Genomic DNA, 19,673 nt, shown 5'->3' with positions numbered 1-19,673 from the left:
CGTTGATACCCCCGGGGTGAACGAGGCCTAAATGGCACCGCAGGCACAATGTGTGTTATGTGCATATTCACTGCGACACAAGTGTGAATGTGGGCTGAGATCCACCAACAACTATGTAATGCGAGGGTCTGCCTGACTGGCTTGCTTAGGTAGGTCCTTTTATTGCATAGATTTGGTAAATATAAGTTGATTGTAAAATCTTCTTTAGATTTACCAAAACTGTGTAATATGAGAACAAATCTAAACACTATTCATATAGTATAAACGACAGGCAGGCTCCCTGCGCTCCATTGTTGGTAGTGTATGACCAGACCCCCTGTTAGTACATTTTTGCAGCACCCCCCCATGGCAACCAATTTTTGAGCTTCTTGTTGGTAAGGAGTTCTTAGCAGCAACAAGAAGCTCACAAATGTGGTTGCTATAGTAAGTTACTAAGGCCAGAGGTAATACTTTGTCTCTTGGTTAGGTGTGGGGGTGGTTGGCTTGGTTGGTAATAGGGCTGCAGCAACTCGGGTGTTGCCAGAAAGTAAGCTGTAACATTTTGGGATTTGGTAAGATATGGGGGCGCAGCACTTCTTAGAAAGACCCCCCTATCTTACCAACATCCAAACTATTACAGCTTACACTAGTAAATGACCCCATGACAGACGTATTTTTGATCTTGTTGGTTACTAAGGGGGTGCAGCACCCCATAGGCACAAGGAGCTCAAGATGTGGTTGTTATGGGGTAACTAACATTTTGGATCTTGGTAAGATATATGAGGGGAGACTCTTGGTTGAGAAGAGGGTATGACGCTTCATAGCAAGTGCTACACCTCTCCACCCCCCCCCCAACCATGTCTTACTAAAGTCCAAACGACTACAACTGACATTAGTAAATAATTGCATCACCCCATGACAACTCCAGTTTTAGCTTCTTGTTGGTTAGTAAGGGGGTGCAGAACCCCGTAGCAACAAGGAGCTCAAACATGTGGTCATCGTGCAAGTAATAGCAAAGCACCCCCCTTCCCATATCATATATTGTAAGTGACTACAGCACTCCATATTTTGAGTCTCTTGTTGGGTACTGGGGGGGTGTAGCACCATACCAAGAAGCTCAGAAATGTGGTTGTTCTGGGGTGCTACCATAACTTAAAGTGGAGTTCCACCCAAAAGTGGAAACTCCACTTTTCAGCCTCCTCCAGTGCCACATTTGGCACCTTTTGGGGGTACCTGTTTTTGCCATGGTGAGATCAGTTCGGCCCCTCCTCCTTCCCTCGCTGCCAGGCCATTCAGAAAAAGCGCAGGAGTGAACTGGAACTGCTGGGTTCCCTTACTACGGAATGACGGTGGCAGCAGCAGCACCCGAGAGCTGATCGCTGACCTCACAGGATCCCTGTACAGGTAAGTGTCCCAATATTAAAAGTCAGCAGCTACAGTATGTGTAGCTGCTGACTATTAATTTTTTGCTGGGGGGCACGGAACTTCACTTTAGACCCCTTTAACACTGAAGCCACAGCAGTGCTAGAGCCCAGCTCGTTTTTAACCCCAAAGAAGAGGTTAAAAACTCCAGTGTTGCAGTGCTCATTCATTCCAATGGGTGGGATGTTTTGGGAGCGCTAAAAACAGCAATCCCAAAGATGCTGCTTGCAGGACTTTTCAGAATATCCTACAAGTACACCGCCCCAGTGGAATGAATGGAGAGGTGGTTTTCAGGCACTTAACAGAGGCGATGCCCAGTGCTAAAGCGCCCGAAAACCACACCAGTGTGAAAGGGGTGTTTATGTAAACTGTAATACACTGGATCTTGGTAAGATAAGTGGGGAGGTTTATCATTCTTCGAAAGAGCCCCATATCTTACCAACAAAACTATTACAGCTTACAGTAGTAGAGGTGTAAAGCGCCCCACAACCTTGAGTTTCTTGTTGCTATGCAATACTTCCCTGTGCTTGCCAACAAGAATCTTAAAGCCATGGGTGGCACTAATTTACGGGTATGGATCTTAATCAGGGTTTTGGTTTTTATATATGTATAAAAACAAATGCACACAAAATCCAAACATTTACATTATAGTAAAGTGAAGCAACCCCTTGACTACGTTTTTGAACTTCTCATTTACTGTGCTATACCCCCCCCCCCCCCCCATTGAACTTTTAAACCCTATAGGCAACCCTTCCATTTCATACTTACAAATTCTGATTCTGCAGAACTACAAATCTAAACCTTACCAAGGTGCCAGTGCACACGCCCCCCCCCCCCCCCCCCAGTATTCAACAACCACAACAAATGTAGAAAAACAAAAATCTTTTGTTTATTTATACAAAAAAAAAAATATCTTGGTACAAAATAAAAAATACGAACTCTACCAAACACGGGTTATATACACTGCAAAGACAAGCCATGCAAGTTCAAAGTAAAAAAAAAAAATAAAAGATAATGAGCAGTTCTGGCGGCTTCCATGGAACGATGTTACATTGTAACCGAATTGGAACGCAAAGAAAAGATCAGAAGCGGCGGCACGTTAACCCTTTCCGCAGGGATTGCACTCACGTGCTGCGCTAAGTGCTAAAAAGTCATCTTCAACCTTCTTTAGAAGAAAAAAAAAAATAAAAAAATAAATGGAGGAAGGGTGGACGATAAAGTTCAAAGATAGAACAAAAAGTCTTTTAAGTCCCAAAAGCTAAAGTCCATCTATTTGGCCTTCTTGGCTTTCAGCGCTTTGGGCTTGGCCGCCTTCTTCACCGACTTGCTGGGAGACTTCTTGGCCGCCTTGCTGGGGGACTTCTTGGCGCTCTTGGCGGCCGGCTTGGCGGTGGCTTTCTTGGCGGCGGGCTTGGCCTTCTTGACGGTCTTTTTGGGGGTGCCGGACGGCTTCTTGGCGGCCGGCTTGGCTGCCTTCTTGGGCACCGCCAGCCCCTCGAGCTTCTTCTTGTTGAGTCGGAAGGAGCCGTTGGCGCCGACCCCCTTCACCTGCAGCAGGGTGTCGTTCTGGACCAGCGCCTTCACCGAGTACTTGAGGTAGGTGCGGCCGTTCTGCTGGTCGAACCAGGACACCTTCTTGGCCTCGCCGTAGATCTTGGCCAGGGACGAGCCGTTCCTCTCGCCCAGCTTGCGGATGGAGTCCACCACCAGCTGGCTGTACTTGCCGGGCTGGTTCTTCTTCTTCTTGCCGGACTTCTTAGCGGCCGAAGCGGCGGACTTGGCTTGTTTGCTGGCGGCGGGGGCGACCTCGGGCTGTGCCATGGCGAGCTGTATATCGGCGGCTTCTCGGGGCTCTAATCTTCCCTCTCGGGCTGTCTGCTGCAGAATGACACTCAGCTCCGGCGCTCCGCCCTCTTTTAATACTCGCTGTGCGGACCACGTTGAGAACAACAACAGCTCCCAGCCCCGTGCGCCGCCGACTTGTGCTTTCTCCCGCGCCTTCCCCCCCTTATTTTCTGCCCCCCGCACCCCCCGACACCGGGACCACCGACCCTCACCCGCCTCCAGACCCCCCTCCGCCGAACCCCCTCGAAAACCCGACCCTTCCCGGCGGAATTCAGCCTGAAATCGGCGGATTCCTAGGCGCACCCCTGGCCGCCGTAGCCCTAGCGGCGGGGAGGCGGTCTGTTCGGGGCCGGTTTTGGCCGGGAAGGGGGTCGGGGAGTGGGGCGTGGGGTGCCGGAAGCGGGAGAGGGGGTTCTGACGGAGGTGGTAAATTTTATTTGGGGTCTCTGGGTGGAGGTGGAGGGGAGATATGAGGGGTTTAATTTGGAGGAAATAACACAGAGCGCCCCTCACGTGATCCTGGAGCTGGAGGGGAGATGGTGATGCTGCTGGTACTGAGGGGGAGGATGGGGGTACACCTGGCACTGCAATGGGGTTCTATAGGACATCTGTCGCCAGAAGAGCTGACAATCGGCAAGACAAATTCTACAGCTGGGAATTGTTTATTAGGTCCAAAGATGTCATTGTATCCAATACTGAGGAGGAGGTGACTGAGGAGATACTTTGTATTACATGGATCCTGTGTGAGATCTGCAATGATAGGGAGTGAGATCTGCAATGATAGGGAGTGAGATCTGTAATCATAAGCAGTGATCTGTAATCATAGGGAGTGAGATCTGTAATCATAGGGAGTGAGAACAGGAATCATAGGGAGGGAGATCTGTAATCATAGGCAGTGATCTGTAATCATAGGGAGTGAGATCTGTAATCATAGGGAGTGAGAACAGGAATCATAGGGAGGGAGATCTGTAATCATAGGGAGTGAGATCAGGAATCATAGGGAGGGAGATCTGTAATCATAGGGAGGGAGATCAGGAATCATAGGGAGTGATCTGTAATCATAGGGAGTGAAATCTATAATCATAGGGAGTGAGAACAGGAATCATAGGGAGTGAGAACAGGAATCATAGGGAGTGAGAACAGGAATCATAGGCAGTGATCTGTAATCATAGGGAGTGAGATCTGTAATCATAGGGAGTGAGATCAGGAATCATAGGGAGGGAGATCTGTAATCATAGGGAGTGAGATCAGGAATCATAGGGAGTGAGATCAGGAATCATAGGGAGTGAGATCAGGAATCATAGGGAGTGAGATCTGTAATCATAGGCAGTAATCTGTAATCATAGGGAGTGAGATCTGTAATCATAGGGGGTGAATTCTGTAATTATAGGGAGTGAGATATGTAATCATAGGGAGTGAGATCAGGGATCATAAGGAGTGAGATCAGGAATCATAGAGAGTGAGATCAGGAATCATAGGGAGTGAGATCTGTAATCATAGGGAGTGAGATTTGCACTGATAGGGAGTGAGATCAGTAATCATAGGGAGTGAGATATGCAATGATAGGGATTGCTGGGAGGACTGTAGGTCAATCCAAACCCATCAGACCAGACTGCAGAATCTCCATCATAATTATCAGATCTTTCTAGGAAAAAAATCAGTATTGGGTATATCTGTCTGTCTGTCTATCTAGTAAGGCCAAGGGTCCCATCTATGACAAACCAAACCTTGAGATATCTATTTATCTATTGATATTTGTTGTTGTATATCTATGTTGTATATCTATTGTATATCTATGTGACATCCATATGTCTGTTGATCTATCTATCCATCCAATTGTGCATGGTTTTCATTGTGCTGAATAATGGTTGTGGCTTAAGGACGCAGAGTGCAAGGATTCACTAGTAAGTGAGGCGGAGTTCAGGGGGTCAGTAGTAAGTGTGGCGGAGTTCAGGGGGTCAGTAGTAAGTGAGGCGGAGTTCAGGGGGTCAGTAGTAAGTGAGACGGTGTTCAGGGGGTCGGTAGTAAGTGAGACGGAGTTCAGGGGGTCGGTAGTAAGTGAGGCGGGGTTCAGGGGGTCAGTAGTAAGTGAGGCGGAGTTCAGGGGGTCAGTAGTAAGTGAGGCGGAGTTCAGGGGGTCAGTAGTAAGTGAGGCGGAGTTCAGGGGGTCAGTAGTAAGTGAGGCGGAGTTCAGGGGGTCGGTAGTAAGTGAGGCGGAGTTCAGGGGGTCGGTAGTAAGTGAGGCGGAGTTCAGGGGGTCGGTAGTAAGTGAGGCGGAGTTCAGGGGGTCAGTAGTAAGTGAGACGGAGTTCAGGGGGTCAGTAGTAAGTGAGACGGAGTTCAGGGGGTCAGTAGTAAGTGAGGCGGAGTTCAGGGGGTCGGTAGTAAGTGAGACGGAGTTCAGGGGGTCAGTAGTAAGTGAGACGGTGTTCAGGGGGTCGGTAGTAAGTGAGACGGAGTTCAGGGGGTCGGTAGTAAGTGAGGCGGGGTTCAGGGGGTCAGTAGTAAGTGAGGCGGAGTTCAGGGGGTCAGTAGTAAGTGAGGCGGAGTTCAGGGGGTCAGTAGTAAGTGAGGCGGAGTTCAGGGGGTCGGTAGTAAGTGAGGCGGAGTTCAGGGGGTCAGTAGTAAGTGAGGCGGAGTTCAGGGGGTCGGTAGTAAGTGAGGCGGAGTTCAGGGGGTCGGTAGTAAGTGAGGCGGAGTTCAGGGGGTCGGTAGTAAGTGAGGCGGAGTTCAGGGGGTCGGTAGTAAGTGAGACGGAGTTCAGGGGGTCGGTAGTAAGTGAGGCGGAGTTCAGGGGGTCGGTAGTAAGTGAGACGGAGTTCAGGGGGTCAGTAGTAAGTGAGGCGGAGTTCAGGGGGTCGGTAGTAAGTGAGACGGAGTTCAGGGGGTCGGTAGTAAGTGAGGCGGGGTTCAGGGGGTCAGTAGTAAGTGAGGCGGAGTTCAGGGGGTCGGTAGTAAGTGAGGCGGAGTTCAGGGGGTCGGTAGTAAGTGAGGCGGAGTTCAGGGGGTCGGTAGTAAGTGAGGCGGAGTTCAGGGGGTCGGTAGTAAGTGAGGCGGAGTTCAGGGGGTCGGTAGTAAGTGAGGCGGAGTTCAGGGGGTCGGTAGTAAGTGAGGCGGAGTTCAGGGGTCAGTAGTAAGTGGAATTGAACTTCCTTTCCCCATTGTTGTGCAATGAGGGCACAGTATCTATCTATCTATCTATCTATCTATCTATCTATCTATCTATCTATCTATCTATCTATCTATCTATCTATCTATCTATCTATCTATTTATCTATCCACTTCCAATTTGATTGTCCAATCTTCAGTTTTGGATAGATCAAAATATCTGTAAAGTCTTAGGTTGGAAAAAAAAACCCCCATAAGAACAGTTCTACAAACCTTCCCTAGGTGTGCCTTGTTTTTATAATCACACACCTATCACTATATATATAGTTGTTTTTTATTTCTTTTTCCAGTGGTCACATGACCACCATCTCTTCTTCCCCCACCTCTAAGGACTGGGGGGAGGTGACAATAAAAAAAGATCAGCGGCTGACATGGCAGATCCCAGGAGTTCTATAGACAACAGTGTCATTCCAGCTGAGCAGGGCGGGGGTGGGGGCATCAGAAACAATCTGGCTGTGGAAATACAGATGTGCTATATGTCAGCCTGACGTAATTTAGGTCCCAAGGAGGAGAAGAGACCCAAGCTGATCACGCTAGCGTGGACCTCCTTCTGAGCCTAGCATTATTATTATTATTATTCAGGATTTATATAGCGCCAACAGTTTACGCAGCGATTTACAATATAAAAGGGAGACAATACAGTTATAATACAATAAAATACAAGAGGATTAAGAGGGCCCTGCTCAGAAGAGCTTACAATCTAATACAGCATGGTCAGAAACACACAGGAAAGTCTACTTTAAAGCGGAGTTCCACCCAAAAGTGGAAGTTCCGCTTTAAGGACTCCTGACCCCCTGACACGCCACATTTGGCATGTCATTTTTTTTTGGGGGGGGGGAGCGGGTACCTAGTTTTTACAGGTACCCAGCTCCCACTTCCACTCGAGTCGCCTAGGCGGAAGTTCTGCTCTCCCGATCCCTCCCTGCAATCTTCTTGGACAAGTCACAGGCCACAGAAGATTGCCCGGCCATTAAGAAGGCACAGTACGACTCGCGCATGCGCAGTGTGCACCTGGCTGTGAAGCCGCAAGCTTTCACAGCCGTGTGCCCACACTTGTGATGCCGGGGCCAGAGAGAACCGAGGGTTTGGGCGGCCGCATCGCTGGATCGTGGGACAGGTGAGTGTCTGTTTATTAAAAGTCAGCAGATACACTTTTTGTAGCTGCTGACTTTTAACCACTTACGGACCGCCGCACGCCGATATACAACCTAAGTTTGAAGAGGAATATCGTTATTATGGCAGCAGCTAGCTGCCATAACCCCAGTATCCTCTTCTTCGTCCGGCGGGCCGCTTTCTGATAAGAGTGGTCTCTGCGGCAGATTCCCTGCGAGATCACTTCTATCAGAGGCGGGAGAGGGGCCCCCCGGGGGATCGCGGAGGCGATCGGATCTTCACCCTTGCTGGGCATGGAGTTGAGTGAGGGGAAGATGGTCCCCACCCGTCTCCATAGCATTGCAGCGCGGAAGCGACATCAAAATGTCACTTCCGCTCATAGCTCTTAAAGGGCCATTTAAAAAAAAATTAAAAATTTAAATGCCAAATTTTATTATTATTATTTTTTTTTTTTATTATTGCATTTTAGTGTAAATATGAGATCTGAGGTCTTTTTGACCCCAGATCTCATATTTAAGAGGTCCTGTCATGCTTTCTTTCTATTACAAGGGATGTTTACATTCCTTGTAATAGGAATAAAAGTGACACCATTTTTAATTTTTTTTTAAAAAAAACAGTGTAAAAATAAAAGGTAAAATAAATAAGAAAAAAAAAAAAAACGAGCTCGCGTGCAGAAGTGAACGCATACGTGAGTAGCGCCCGCATATGAAAATGGTGTTCAAACCACACATGTGAGGTATCGCCGCGATCGGTAGAGCTAGAGCAATAATTCTAGCCCTAGACCTCCTCTGTAACTTAAAACATGCAACCTGTAGAATTTTTTAAACGTCGCCTATGAAGATTTTTAAGGGTAAAAGTTTGTCGCCATTCCACGAGCGGGCGCAATTTTGAAGCGTGACATGTTGGGTATCAATTTACTCGGCGTAACAGTCACAATATAAAAAGAAAAAAATTGGGCTAACTTTGCTGTTGTCTTATTTTTTAATTCAAAAAAGTGTATTTTTTCCCAAAAAAGTGCGCTTTAAAGACCGCTGCGAAAATACGGTGTGACAGAAAGTATTGCAGTGACCTCCATTTTATTCTCTAGGGTGTTAGAAAAAAAATGTATACTGTTTGGGGGTTTTAAGTAATTTTCTAGCAAAAAAAAAAACTGTTTTTAACTTGTAAACAACAAATCTCAGAAAGTGGCTCTGTGCTTAAGTGGTTAATAAACACAAAACCGATTGGAACTCCGCCTTCACAATGGTACTGGCAGGATCACCAGCTATGTACTGTACATAGGAGTTTATACCTCAACAAAAAGGAATGCATATTTTCCATTATTGGAGCTGTAATTTCTCTACACGTTTGTGAACATCAGTCCATGTCTTCAGGAGAATGCAGATGAAGATTATCTACACATTGTACGACATATTAGTGGCACATTTCCTTGTCAAAAGAAGTTTATTGAGTATACAGTTATAAAGATACATAAAGTAAGTTTACAAGGATCTATAAAGTAAGCTCATTGTTTTACAGTAGGGTTTATATAGGTAAATATCATGAAATTTCAAATATTAAACATTGGGTTCACGTAAACTTAAATTAAAGATATATATCATTTCCTTAGTTACTTTTGTAGTTATTTAAATGATTTATACCTACTATACATATTGTTTACAAGTAGAGTGTATATAGGTCAAATAAATTCTGATAATGAGCTTTAATCGTAAGGTGGAGAAAAGGAAAGAGAAAGAAGAAAAAGGGTTGAAAGGTAGAGGTATGGTCCACAAGGTTGTCCCGCTCGTCAGTTTATTATTCTTTTTAGTTCTCTTTGAAGCCTTAGAATGGGTGTCTCTGTAAGTCATTTAATCTGTTACCATGGCAACAGGACAGAGTCATTGAAGTTTGACAGGAACTGTTGTTTTATCCAAGGATGCCAAAGTTTTTCAAATTTTGGAATTTGATTTTGATCGATGGCTATAGTGGCACATTTCAATACACAGTTCTTTTCCAGAATGCCAACTAATATATCATTGTAAATTGTAGTAGGGATGCACCAATACAAAGCATTGAAAAGTTATTTACAATTTAACCACTTACCCACTGGGCACTTAAACCCCCTTCCTAACCAGACCAGTTTTCAGCTTTTCGGTAGGAATGAGCTTCGACTCGAACATCGGCTGTTCGTCAGTTCACCGAACAGCAAACAATTTTGGGTGTTCGCGGCAAATTCGAAAGCCTCAGAACACCCTTTAAAAGTCTATGGGAGAAATCAAAAGTGCTAATTTTAAAGGCTTATATGCATGGTATTGTCATAAAAAGTGTTTGGGGACCCGGGTCCTGCCCCAGGGGACTTGTATCAATGCAAAAATTTTTTTTAAAAACGGCCGTTTTTTCGGGAGCAGTGATTTTAATAATGCTTAAAGTCAAACAATAAAAGTGTAATATTCCTTTAAATTTCCTACCTGGGGGGTGTCTATAGTATGCCTGTAAAGGGGCGCATGTTTCCCGTGTTTAGAACAGTCTGACAGCAAAATGACATTACAAAGGAAAAAAAGTCATTTAAAACTACTCGCAGGTATTAATGAATTGCCGGTCCGACAATACACATAACAGTTCATTGATAAAAACTGCATGGGATTTCCCCACAGGGGAACCCCGAACCAAATTTTTTTAAAAAACTGGCGTGGGGGTCCCCCTAAATTCCATACCAGGCCCTTCAGGTCTGGTATGGATATTAAGGGGAGCCCCGCGCCAAGACTTAAAAAAAAAATGACGTAGGGGTCCCCCTCAAAATTCATACCAGACCCTTCAGGTCTGGTACGGATTTTAAGGGGAACCCCACGCCAACATTTTTTTAAAAAATGGCGTGGGGTCCCCCCAAAAATCCATACCAGACCCTTATCCAAGCACGCAACCTGGCAGGCCACAGGAAAAGAGGGGGGGACGAGAGAGCGCCCCCCCTGAACCGTACCAGGCCACTTGTTAATAGATAGCCCGAGGAGGCTGGGATTGTGTGAAACGCCAAAGAGAACTCAGCTACAATCACTGGGTCTGATGATATACAGCGTGCCTGCAGTCCGCAACGCACATCAGTAAACATTAAAATAAAGCACAATATATTAAACTTTTCCCAGTAAACTATTTGTTAAATTTTTTACCCTGGCACTTGCAGTTTACATCTTTCAATACTGCTGGATTCTGTTCTCTCAGTACTGCTTCCCTGAACTTCTGGTCTTATCAGGAAAAAGTTAACAGTGGACAGTGCAGTCTCCAGCCAGTCTGTTAACTTAAAGGGGTTGTAAAGCCTCAGGGTTTATAACCTTAATGCATTATCTTTAGAAGAGGCTTCCTTCTGGGATGACAGCCATACAGACCAATTTGATGCAGTGTGCAGCGTATGGTCTGAGCACTGACAGTCTGACCCCCCACCCCTTCAACCTCTGCAACAATGCTGGCAGAACTCATACGTCTATTTCCCAAAGACAACCTCTGGATATGACGCTGAGCACGTGCACTCAACTTCTTTGGTCAACCATGGCAAGGCCTGTTCTGAGTGGAACCTGTCCTGTTAAACCGCTGTATGGTCTTGGCCACTGTGCTGCAGCTCAGTTTCAGGGTCTTGGCAATCTTCTTATAGCCTAGGCCATCTTTATGTAGAGCAACAATTCTTTTTTTAAGATGCACTATTTGTGCCCCCCCCCCAAAAAAAAAAAAAAATGACCGCCACTGTTCACACAGGCCCAATTTGGACATTTTCACTTAGGGGTGTACTCACTTTTGTTGCCAGCGGTTTAGACATTAATGGCTGTGTGTTGAGTTATTTTGAGGGGACAGCAAATTTACACTGTTATACAAGCTGTACACTCACTACTTTACATTGTAGCAAAGTGTCTTTTCTTCAGTGTTGTCACATGAAAAGAAAAATGAGAAGAAAATATTTACAAAAATGTGAGGGGTGTACTCAGCACATTGCACTATGGCAGCACTTTTGTGAGATACTGTATATAAAATATATGAGTTTCACTTTTTTTTTTTTTTTTTTCAATTTTTTTTTAATTTAGTTTAAAAACATAAAATAACAAATAAAGACGTTAAGAACAGGACTCACACTATTACAGTTACATAGTACAGCGAATGCATTTTTGATAAATACATTGTCAGTTTAATAATTGTGAATAATCCTTCAAATTCATATCTTTTTGAGTTGAATTACTGAAATAAATGAACTTTTGGATGAGATTCTAATTTTATGAGATGCTCCTGTATGTGGTGAGCGTTTTAAACTGTCCATAAATGGTGTGATTTCCTTTTCTGCAATCACAAGTGGCAGGAAAGGAAATCATTTGATTACCTGATTAACACAGTCAGTTTTGATGGGTGTATGGGTGTACCCCCCCCCCGAGGAGCCATTGTGTTCTGGACACAATGGAGAACACACAGTGAGACCCCTTTTACACTGGGGCTCTTTTCAGACGTTTTAGAGCTAAAAATAGCACCTGAAAAGAGCCTCTCAATCCTCCCCAGTGTGAGACCCCCGAGTGCTTTCATACTGGGGCAGTGCACTTACAGGACGGAGAAAAAAGTCCTACAAGCAGCTTCTTTGGGGCGGTGTGGGGTATACACCGCTCCTCCACCGCCCCTGCCATTGAAATCAATGGGCAGCGGCACTTTGAGCGCTTTTAACCCTTTCCTCAGCCGCTAGCGGGGTTAAAAGCACCCCACTAGCGGCCGAAAAGCGCTGCTAATACAGCCGTAAAGCGCCGCTAAAACTACCGGCACTTTACCACAAACGCCCCCCCCACCCCAGTGTGAAAGAAGCCTGATTATTGCTAGCAGCTATAGCTGCTGGAAGTAATCACATTAAAGATCCGACACCTGGTTGTATTCAAGTTGATCGATCAACTTGGGTACAATCTGCCTGCCCATACATACAGTTCAAATCTCGGCCAATCCCTGCTGAACCGTCCATGGTTGGCTTTTCACCCCATGCACACTGAACGCACCGATCATTGCGATTTTTTTGTGCGACTTGCCGACATCTGTGCGACTTCATGCACAGATGTCTATGCAAGTCGCACATGAAATGGCCGAAATAAGTGAAGGAACTTTTGAACGGTTCCATAGGCAGAAATGGGGTCTGACTTGTCATGCGCTTTTAAACACTTCAGCCCCAAAAGATTTGGCTAATAAGGTCATTTTTTGCAATACGGCACTGCATCCCTTTAACTGACAATTGCGCGGTCGTGCGCGGCTTTACCCAAAACAAAATTGGCGTCCTTTTTTGGTGGTATTTGATCACCTCTGTGGTTTTTGTTTTTTGCGCTATAAACAAAAGAAAAGTGACAATTTTGAAAAAAAAAAAATCACAATATCTTTTACTTTTTGCTATAATAAATATCTCCCATTTAAAAAAAAAAAAAAAAAATTTTCCTCAGTTTAGGCCGATATGTATTCTCCTACATATTTTTGGTAAAAAAATTGCAATAAGCGTATATTGATTGGTTTGCGCAAAATTTATAGCGTCTACAAAATAGGGGATAGATTTATGGTATTTTTATCATTATATATTTTTTTTACTAGTAATGGCGGCGATCTGCGATTTTTATCGTGACTGCGACATTGCGGCGGACAAATTGGACACTTTAGACACATTTTTTGGACCACTGACAATTATACAGCAATCAGTGCTATAAAAATGCACTGATTACTGTATAAATGTCACTGGCAGGGAAGGGGTTAACACTAGGGGGCGATCAAGGGGATAATTGTGTTCCCTATGTGTGTGTTCTAACTGTGGGGGGGATGGGACTGTCTAGGAGGAGAGAGAGATCGGTGTTCATACCTAGTATGAACACACGATCTGTCTCTACTCCCCTGAAAGAACCGGGATTTGTGTGTTCTGGAAGTGGTTAAACTGTCAAATCGCATGTCAAGTTGCACCGGTGTGAACTGGGGGGCTTAGTCTTGTGAAGATTCGGGGAGTCCAGAAGATGAAATTTTACCAAAGTGATCGGAACTCCCCTTTTTAGACAGTTGTCACCACTGGAAGATTTGCTCTTGCATCCTGTTCTGGTGAAATCTATAAAATATAGTTTTTTTTTTTGTCTCTGTGAGAATGGTCACCTGAACAAAAAGAGGGGCAAATTTCCCCAATGGGGACACACACAGCAATAAAAGCTTGGCCGAGGGTATAGCTCCCAACTGTCCCTGATTTCGAGGGACTGTCCCTGGTTTGGAGCAATGTCCCTCTGTCCCTCATTCCTCCTCATTTGTCCCTCATTTTGGTCTGATCTATATAGTTTTATATAAAATGCACTTTTTATCTTACAAAAACTGTTTCCCGGCACTAAACCTTTCATCTGATTTCTAAATTGCTGCATTTGTACATTCCAAAAAACAATATAAATGAATAGTAGTGGTTAAAAAAAAGCACTTGTGGGTTTTTTGTACAATTCTCCTTTAAGGGGGCGTGGCAAGGGGTGTGTCCTATGCCTGCAGACTTTTGCTGATAAGTGTCCCTCATTCCCATCTCAAAAAGTTGGGAGGTGTAGCAGAGGGTCAACCTTTCTCTGCCATTACATACACTTTGAGGGAGGAATACCAATCACTGACATACACTTTGTAGTGTATTGATTAACCCCTTCCTGCCCAACCCCAGGCATTCCTTTAACTGGGCTGTTACACCAGAGGGGTTGGGAAGGTCTGCCTGATCGCATGACCACTGTGATTGGCTGTCCCAGTGGTCACATGATCAGGTGTCTGTTTTGCCGGCTCCCAAGAGGCCGGTCACTGGGCTGGGAGCGTGCAGTGAGTGCGCTCTCAGTAAAGAAATCTCCGCCTCCCATGGACGCATATGTGTTGTGGCTTTATTGCTCACGCATGCGTCCATATGTGCGGCGATAAAGCCCATCCTCTTTGCCGCCACACATTTATGTCACGTAGGCAACAACAGGTTAAGCGGTGAGGCCTCATGCACACTTAGGGTTGCCACATCATCCCTTTAACCGCTTGCCGACCAGCCACCGCCATTATACCGTGGCAGGTTGGCACAGCTGCGCGAATCGCCGTAGGTGTAAGGCGGCCGCTTTTCAGATCGATAGGGGCGCGCCGCCGGAGCCGATGCGTGCAGGGCCGTCTTTAATATTGATTGGACCCTGGGCAAAACTTTTCTTGGGCCCGCCCCCGTGCAGTTTCGCTCTCCACCTGCTCTGAGACATACAATAAATAGCAGCTAGACTCAAAATTAGTTTACTGAATCAGATCAGGGAGCTATTGCGATTGGTTGCCAGAGGTTACAGTGTATCATTACCGCTCACTGACTGGTTGCTAGAGGTTACAGCACAAATTACCGCTCACCGATTAGTTAGAGGTTACAGCACATGATTTCTGCTTGTTGATTGGTTGCTAGAGATTACTGTGGATATGACCTCAGGGGGGCATGATATACATATCAATGCCGCTGGCTGACCCTATTTACATAGGAATGCCGGTAATTTACATGTAAACACAGGGTCTGCAGGTGTGTCATCTGTACACAACAATAGGGCAGAGCTGGGCAGCATTAGTAGCAGCACTTCATACTGAGATATTGGGACACAGCACAGGATTAAAACCTCAAGGGACAAGGGAAATTAAACCAGGATAGTTGGCAAGTATGAGACAGCTGCTTTGGGCCCCACAACAATGACAGGGCCCAGAGCAGCTGCCTCTTTTGCCCTGCCTTAAAAACGGCCCTGGATGCGTGTGCCGCAATGGCTGCCGGCCACCCGCGATCGCTCCTCAGAGAGCCAGAACGGGGATCTGTGTATGTAAACAAATAGATCCCCATTCTGACAGGGGAGGAGAGAGAGAGATCTGCTGTTCCTAGTAATCAGGAACAGCGATCTGTCTCCTCCTCCTGTCAGTCCCCTCCCCCCGCAGTTAGAAACACTCCCAGGGAACATAGTTAACCCCTTGATCGCCCCCTAGTGTTAACCCCTTCCCTGCCAGTGACATTTATACATTAATCAGTGGCTATTTTTAGCTCTGATCGCTGTACGAATGTTACAGGTCCCACAAAGGTGTCAGAAGTGTCCAATCTGTCTGCCGTAATGTCGCAGTCCCGCTAAAAAATCGCAGATCGCCGCCATTACTAGTAAAAAATAAATAAATAATAAAAATGCCATAAATCTATCCCCTACTTTGTAGACGCTATAACTTTTGCGCAAACGTATCAATATACGCTTATTGCGATTTTTCTTTACCAAAAATATGTAGAAGAATATATATTGGCCTAAACTGATGAAGAATTTTTTTTTTTTTTTTTTGGATATTTATTATAGCAAAAAGTAAAAAATATATATTTTTTTTTTCAAAATTGTCACTCTTTTTGTTTATAGCGCAAAAAATAAAAACCGCAGAGGTGATCAAATACCACCAAAAGAAAGCTCTATTTGTGGGGGAAAAAAGGACGTCAATTTTGTTTGGGTACAACGTCGCACGACCGCGCAATTATCAGTTAAAGCGAAGCAGTACTGTATCGCAAAAAAATGGCCTGGTCAACGGGGGCAAATCCTTCCGGTCCTTAAGTGGTTAAACCCGAACACATATGAATTACACAGGTTCTGAGGCTAATTTAATGCAGATAAGGCCCCGAGTGAGTTTAATTACCACCTTAATCAGCAACAGAACCTGTGTAATTATTATGTGTTCGGGTTTAAAGGGATGAGGTGGCAACCCTATGCACACTGACTGCGCCTAGGTTCACACTGACATAGTGTGGGACTTGCAGCGATTCCTGTGCGTTTCCCACCCCGCATCACAATCGTACTCCGTTCATGTAAACCGCTGCGGGTGTCAATGTTAACGCCCCCCCCCCCCCCCCCCAAAAAAAGGGTTCGCAAAATGCAGTACGATTGGCAGAATTTGGATTGCATGGGTGTGAACACCCATGCGATCTTATTCCAGTGCACCAAAAAAAAGGCACGTGCACCTTTTTTTTGTGCGGGTGTGGTGCGATTTGATTCATACAAAATGAATGGGCTCAAATCGCACTGCAAAGAATCGGATGTGATTTGAACAGGAATGTGGTGCGATTCCTGTTTAAATCACATGCGGTTTCCTGCAGCACAATAGTGGGAACCTAGGCTGAGCATTAAAAACGCTTCTTTTAGGGGTGTCTGGTTTTTTTTTTTCTACCTCTAAATGCCCCTCCATGGTAGTCTATGGGGTTGATTTACTAAAACAGGAGAGTGAAAAATCTGGTGCAGTTCTGCATAGAAACCAATCAGCTTCCAGGATTTATTGCCTAAGCTTAACTGAACAAGATGAAGTTAGAAGCATCAGATTTTGCACTCTCCAGTTTTAGTATATCTCTCCTCTGTGTCAATGCGACATTAAGCATTTAGAGGTGTTTAGAGGCAGACAAAAAAAAAAAAAAAAGAAAAACCGCACTGCCAGCGCGTCCAGGAGCAGCAGCATTTGGCAAAAAAAAAAAAAAAAAAAAAATGACGCTTTAACGTTAATTCATCTTAGTGGCCAGAATAATTATTATTCTGGCTAATTCAATGAATTAACACCCAAGCGCTTGACGCACCTAAACGCGTTTAAACGCATCAATCATTTTTTTTTTTCTGCGAAAACGTTGGTGCCAGGGGGGAAAGGACTGGGCAAACGTCCCGTGTGCATGGGGCCCGAATGTGACTTTCACCAAACATTCACTGGTGGCAAATCCATGACCTAGAGTTCACACTGTTACATCGCATGTGATTTTCACTGGAATCGCACCGCATTCCTGTACAAATCACACGCGATTCTGTGCGGTGCGAATTGAGCCCATGATTTTATATGGCTCAAATTGCACCACATTCCTGTGCAAATCACAAGCAGTCCTGTGTGGTGCGATCTGAACCCATCATTTTATATGGCTCAAATCGCACCCAATTCCTGTGCAAATCACATGCGATTCTGTGCAGTGCGAATTGAGCCCATTATTTTGTATGGCTCAAATCGCACCGCATTTCTGTGCAAATCACAAGCAATCCTGTGTGGTTGCGATCTGAACCCATCATTTTTTATTGGCTCAAATCGCACTGCATTTCTGTGCAAATTACATGGGATTCTGTGGTGTGCGATTCGAGACCATCATTTTATATGACTCATATCGCACCGCATCCGCACGAAAAACGTGCAAGCATCTTCTTTTTTTTTTTGCCCCACTGAAATCGGATCACATTGGGTGTTCATACTTATGCGATCCGATTAAGGCAAATGCACTGCGTTCTGCGACCTGTCATTAAGATTTAATTGACACCCGCAGTTCTGCATAGAAACCAATCAGCTTCCAGGTTTTATTGTCAAAGCTTAATTGAACAAGATAAGGTTAGAAGCTGATTGGCTACCATGTACAGCTGCACCAGATTTTGCTCTCTCCAGTTTTAGTAAATCTCCCCTATGTGCCCATGCACATTAGGCAATCCTGTGCAAATCACATGCGATTCTGTGCGGTGCGAATTGAGCCCATGCTTTTGTATGGCTCAAATGGCACCGCATTCCTGTGCAAATCACATGCAATTCTGTGCGGTGCAATTTGAGCCCATCATTTTATATGGCTCAAATCGCACCGCATTCCTGTGCAAATCACATGCGATTCTGTGTGGTGCGAATTGAGCCCATCATTTTATATGGCTCAAATCGCACCGCATTTCTGTGCAAATCACATGCAATTCTGCGCGGTGCGATTTGAGACCATCATTTTATATGACTCATATCGCACCGCATCCGCACGTAAAACATACAAGCATCTTTATTTTTTTTTGCCCCACTGAAATAAGATCACATTGGGTGTTTATACTTATGCGATCCGATTCAGGCAAATGCACTGCATTCTGCGACCTGCATTTGGGATGTCATTAACATTTAATTGACACCCGCAGCAGATTGCAAGAACGCAGTGTGATGTGGAAAACGCAGCGATTCCTGGGCGTTTCCCGCATCCCATCAGTATGAACCGGGGCTCACTGTAATTTAAAGAGGAGCTCCAGGTTCCCCCCAAAAAAAATAAAAGTCATCAGCTGCTGACTTTTAATATAAGGACACTTACCTGTCCAGGGATTCCGCACTGTCCTCACCTGAGTCAATTCTTTATCGGCTTTGGGTGGAGGCGCCCGCATCTCAAGTAAGGGAAACAGGAAGTGAAGCCTTGCGGTTTCATAGGCAGTTTCCTACTGCGCATGGTCCTATAGTCTTCTGGGACCTGTGATGCCATCTCTATGACCCTCGGAGGCCGGAAGTGATGTCATGATGTCATTTCCAGCACCGGCAGATGTAAAAACTGCTGTTCATTTTTTGCTGGAAAGCCTGGAATCGATTTTTTTTTAATCTCAGGCTTTCCAGCATAGAGGAGAGATGTGGGGACTTCTAGACCCCACATCTCTCTATAAAGAGAACCTAAATAATAATGAAAAAACAACTCAGCGCTGACACATAAACAATATATAATAAATGCAAGCAAGCACAAAGGCAAATTCAACAAAAAACCTCAAATAAACATATGAATAATAGGGGTGCTGCGCAAATAAATTGTCCGTTCAATAATTGTAGGTAGGAGATGAGATCACCAGTGGATAGTCAAACGCCTAGGGTAAAATCAGAGGTGACTATAATCCCTTCACCATATAAGGATGGGCCCCTCACCTGCAATCTTCGACCTGAAACAGGTCACACAGCATATAAACCATACACAGGGTAAGCTGAAACAGGCGATAATGACTTCTCATAAAGTGCTCCCACTCTCATCAGATGGCATAGATGGAATATGTAAATAAAGCATAAACAATATAGTGCTCTCCGCATATACTTTATTGCTAAAATAGGAAAAAAACTATTGCACTCACAAATCCGAGCACTCAGAACCGAGTGCCGGCTGGATGGCGTGTGATCGTAAACAGGCTGACAGCGCGGGTGACGTCATGCGCTCCTGGCCCCCCATACGTGTTACGTCCTGAAGTCCCGCCCACAGGACGTAACGCGTATGGGGGCCAGGAGCGCATGACGTCACCCGCGGCTGTCAGCCTGTTTACGATCACACGCCATCCAGCCGGCACTCGGTTCTGAGTGCTCGGATTTGTGAGTGCAATAGTTTTTTCCTATTTTAGCAATAAAGTATATGCGGAGAGCACTAT

At 45.2% G+C, this 19,673-nt stretch overlaps 1 protein-coding gene across 1 annotated transcript; it reads right to left on the bottom strand.

Annotated features, from left to right (window-relative positions):
* Positions 1-2,268: 2,268 nt before the first annotated feature.
* On the bottom strand, positions 2,269-3,320 carry LOC141102831 (histone H1-like). The gene has a single exon (XM_073591856.1). The coding sequence runs from the start codon at positions 3,220-3,222 to the stop codon at positions 2,671-2,673; it is 552 nt and encodes a 183-aa protein (XP_073447957.1). The 5' UTR covers positions 3,223-3,320; the 3' UTR covers positions 2,269-2,670.
* Between the last annotated feature and the right edge of the window lie 16,353 nt (positions 3,321-19,673).

This window comes from Aquarana catesbeiana, linkage group LG07 (genome assembly GCF_042186555.1).
Source record: "Aquarana catesbeiana isolate 2022-GZ linkage group LG07, ASM4218655v1, whole genome shotgun sequence".
Lineage (NCBI taxonomy): Eukaryota > Metazoa > Chordata > Amphibia > Anura > Ranidae > Aquarana > Aquarana catesbeiana.
This window is presented reverse-complemented; position numbering and strand designations above follow the sequence as displayed.